Genomic DNA, 4,493 nt, shown 5'->3' on the forward strand with positions numbered 1-4,493 from the left:
GAGATTAAATGTTTAACTCGGTCGATGAGTTTATCGACATTTAAATTTCCAGTATTTGTTTTTAGTTTTGGAAATTGTTGAGCAGGTTATGGGATATTTAGAATTTAAGTTTTATCATGCCCAAAATTTTGAAATTTATCATTCGAAAATTGGGGTGTGACACTTTCAATATTAACCAATTTGTTTACCTATATATTCAAGTTTAGCCATTTGCTATCCGACATTTTCAAAAGACATCAATATTTGGACGGAGAAATTGATCGATTCATATGACAAAAAGGTAGCAAATTAGCTAATTGTAGGAACCTAGGGTAGCAAATTGGCAGAAATAAAAGCTAAGGTAGCAAATCGACTAATTTTGGGAAGCTAGGATATCAAATTGACAGAAATAAAAGCTAGGGTAGTAAATTGACAATTAAACCAATATGTTTCGCATACTTATGTAAGGACAGGATATGAATGTGTGATACCAAAATAATACCTTTGTAATGTAAAATACCAAAATGTTGAACCTGTGAAATGTTAGATACTATCTACATTTTTCTCCCATTGGGTGTATAATGACCAGCTTTTCATGATCACCATCACCTAAAAATAAGCGTGAGCGATTAAATAAGTTTACCATATTATACAGTTATACATCCTACCAACTGATAGTTTTTATGAATATCTATTTATTTAATTTGTTTTTATTTTTATTTTTCTTTTACAATTGATTCATTCATAGTAATTATGGAAGTTGATAACTTGATGAAGTTTTGAGGGCCTGGCTTTAGTAGTAGAGATAGAGATAAAGTGTAGAGGTTGCAACAGGGTCTGGCTTTACTAGTAGAGATAGAGATAAAGTGTAAAGGTTGCAACAAGCAATCTCCAATATACACTTAGAAGGAATCCCAAACATCGCGTGCTAAATGATAAGGTGCAAATCGCAATATGGAGTTATGTAGCTGTGTGCTGTTACGCTCAAGTTGCACTAGCCTAATCTCCATATTCAGCAGTCTAACTTTCAATTTTTAAGTGACAAAATGAATTTCAGAGGCATATTACAACATTTGGAACGGGAGTAGGCGATGTGGAACTTCTAACATCCAAACTCGTCATTATCTCTATCAGAGAAGAACTAGATTTCCTGAACTAAATAAAACCAATGATAAGACTGAAAATAGCTAATACTAACCGGAAAGCCTATCAATTTCACATTTACTTGATATAAAACCATCATATGTTTGGGTTGCACATATACTTCAGGAGCCTAAATCAAAAGTTTTTTCAAAAGAATTTGGACCGCAATATGGAGCCTAAATCAGTCTAGAACTTCAGGAGCCAAAACATATGAATTTCAACTGAATTTACAATCATAGTCAAGATCTCTAGTCAATGGAGAAGCAATAACAAACAACAAGGCGAAAATTAAATAAACCACCAAATCAACGCTTTGAAAACTGGGGGGCTTTGCGAGCTTTCTTCAAACCAGGTTTCTTCCTCTCAACAACTCTGGAGTCCCTGGTTAACAGACCTTCCTTTCTCAGAGGTCTTCTGTGGTCCTCACTTACCTTAAGCAATGCTCGAGCAATACCAAGCGATATAGCTTGAGCCTGACCAGAAAGGCCGCCACCATGAGCCTTGACAAACACATCATAGTTACTTTCATATCCCAAAGTAACCAATGGAACTTTGACATATTGTAACCACAATGGATTGCCTTGAAGATATTCCTGCACAGCATTAAAGAACACCATAAACAAAAAACAGTAAAACAAGACTAACAGGATAATGTGACAGAATAAGCACAAATTTAAAACAGCAATATGCTAGAAGGAACCCAGAAGCCCCATGCATGACATTAATCATAGGTATTGGCAAACAGCTAATAAAAAAGAAGGCATCATGCTACAAATCATTGATCTTCGCACTATGCAAAATTATCTTTTTCCTTATACAAAAAACAGAGAAAAGAAAATTCTACAAGCAAATGTAGAAACAGCATTTGAACATAATTATCTCTAACTGTTTCAATTACGATTTTGGATTAGAAAAATGGAAAACTACCTTGGCATCACGATAGTTGATTACAACTTTGCCAGTGCCCTCTTGGAGTACAACACGAGCAATTGCACATTTTCGCCGACCAGTACCAATGATTGTCTGAGCTGCAAACCCACCAGGAAGCCTCGATTTCACATATTTCTTCAGGTTCACTGTCTCCACCTCTGGAGAAGCTACGGTGGCAGAGACAACAAGCCGAGGCAGACGGCTAGGAGTTCCACATATGTTTGCAACAGAGGCTGATCTGGAACGGAGAAATGAAACAGTGGTAGGTTTCTGTGCAACATTGGATGAAAAAGAGAGAGAAGAGAGGGAGGAAGTGAGGGCTAGTATGGAAGCCGTCATTTTGCCCTATCTCTACTCTATGGAATTAGTTCTGCAAGCTCCCAGCTGAGAAGGACTTTCCTGAAACAGGTGTAAAATAATCAATAAGAGCATGAGAAATTTCAAATGAAAAACACATCAGCTTATCAAATTAATTCAAAAGATAATGCCCTTTCCATAGCTTTTTCTTCCAAACATAAACTGATAAACATACACTGATCTGTCTCTCTTGTAATCAAGAGAGCACAAGATAACTTTATCTCTATAGAGATAATGAAAACTGACATAATAACAATGTCCTTCTCGGATAAAAGTATTGTCACTATGAATCTAGAAATAGATTGCATGTGTGAAGTAAAAGCTTGCATTTTTTTTGAAGATACATCTTACTATGGTTGATACTTGATTCTGTTAGATATAGAGAGAGCTTAAGTTGAGTTGGTATGATTTTTTCAATAAAGATTCCAAACTTATCACTTCTAATCAGTATAACAATATCAAATATGCTTAACAAATTGAAATGTCTGATAAATTAACAAAACAAGCACCAAAACAAAGAAACCATATGAGAAAGTTGATTCAAGATTTCAAGCACAAATAAAATAAACCCAGTTCCATTACATATAGAGTCGCAATGAAACTGAAGGAGGAAAAAGACCATCAAAACCCAACTAAATTGTCAGATTCTTGGAGCAAAAAAAGCCCAAAATCTACTTGAGAAATGAATCGGAACCCGAAGCAGACTAATAATTCTAGAATTCAAGCAAAGACCCATATAGAATCTAAGATGTTACACACACCTGATGCCGCCGCAACCAAATGGAGTCTCACTGAGTTGGATTGATAAGAGTGTTTTGGAATTAGGGACGGGTAAGAGTGAGCATTGAAGGATGGGCAAGGTGGATCGTAGAGAGGCCACGAAGTGGATTGAGAGACCTGCCATCTGGATAAGGCATAAGGCTTTTAAATTTTTATTTTACTTTATTTTCCATGTAATTCAATTTTATTTTTTAGAGTATCAATGGTATCCCAAATTATTTCTGGGCTAGAGACTAATCGTGTTGAGAGATCATGTCAGAACGCTTCCTCTCTCTTGTTATTAAGAATATTGGGATTAACTCTTATTAGCGTCGGCATGATTTGAACCTGGGTATGAGAGTTTCACACCAAAGCTCTTACCAACTCGACCACATGTGATGGTTCATGTAAATTCATCTTTGTTGTGTAAAAGTTAATTAAGAAATAGAAAGCTAATTCGTAAATGAAAGATGTCTACCGAGTTTTCAGGAACGCTATGTCATTTACAACCCCGGCGTTTTTTGGATGCTTTAAAAGCCTTGTTAACCCAAAATGATTTAGAAAGATTTTTCTTTAATTAGAGTCTAAATCGTAACGTTGATCTTTCCGGAACGCCCTCTTGGGTTAAACAGACAGCTTTCTTTCAAAACTTTTCTCCAAGACATAGACCTTTTGCGAGTCAAGCTACTTAATTTTAGAACTTGTTCTTGAATTCTCATCTATTAAGGTTTTCCTTAAAAGGTCACGATAAAGATATTTTTTAGCTAGATTTATTAATAGTTAAGTTTAAAGTAGCGAAATTTGGACTTTTGCTCATATAGTGCTAGACATAAAACATAAAACATAAATCATAGGTGTTATGTCTTGCCAGTTTTTAATATTTTATGGTTGTCTCTTCTTTGTATCACAACCTCGAGCTTCAGAATACTGATGGCTCTTTCAGAGAGTCACGCTCATTTATAAAGAAGGTAACATTGTTGCTGATGAGCTGGCACCCACCATGTACAATGTCTTTTTGATCAACAAGATTGGCGGTAGACCAAATGCTTATACCCAGACAGGTATCAAGAGAATTGGCGCCACGCTGCATCGATACGACCATCATAGTTCGCTTGGACGAAGAGCGTCTTCTCATGCAACAAAGGACCACCTCCAAAAAAAAAAAAAGTACTCCCAATGATTTCTCCGTGAATCAGAGAATGTAACGCTTACCTTGGACCCAAACTAGGGAGCGAGGGATCCCATTGTCACCATTAACACCTTTGGTTTTTTCTTCTTCTTCGATAATAACAATCATCCCACCGCAATAGAATGACCTAAGAACA

The 4,493-nt window shown here is 36.1% G+C and overlaps 1 protein-coding gene across 1 annotated transcript; it reads right to left on the reverse strand.

Moving 5' to 3' along the window:
- Window positions 1–1,305: 1,305 nt before the first annotated feature.
- LOC101306723 (30S ribosomal protein S9, chloroplastic-like) lies at window positions 1,306–3,311 on the reverse strand. The gene is made up of 3 exons (XM_004300028.1): window positions 3,171–3,311; window positions 2,050–2,451; window positions 1,306–1,715 (listed from the first exon to the last, which is right to left on the reverse strand). Exons 2-3 carry the CDS (start codon window positions 2,389–2,391, stop codon window positions 1,428–1,430), a joined length of 630 nt encoding a protein of 209 aa, XP_004300076.1. The 5' UTR covers window positions 2,392–2,451; window positions 3,171–3,311; the 3' UTR covers window positions 1,306–1,427.
- Window positions 3,312–4,493: the final 1,182 nt, after the last annotated feature.

Source organism: Fragaria vesca, linkage group LG5, assembly GCF_000184155.1.
Source record: "Fragaria vesca subsp. vesca linkage group LG5, FraVesHawaii_1.0, whole genome shotgun sequence".
In the NCBI taxonomy this organism is placed as follows: Eukaryota; Viridiplantae; Streptophyta; class Magnoliopsida; order Rosales; family Rosaceae; genus Fragaria; species Fragaria vesca.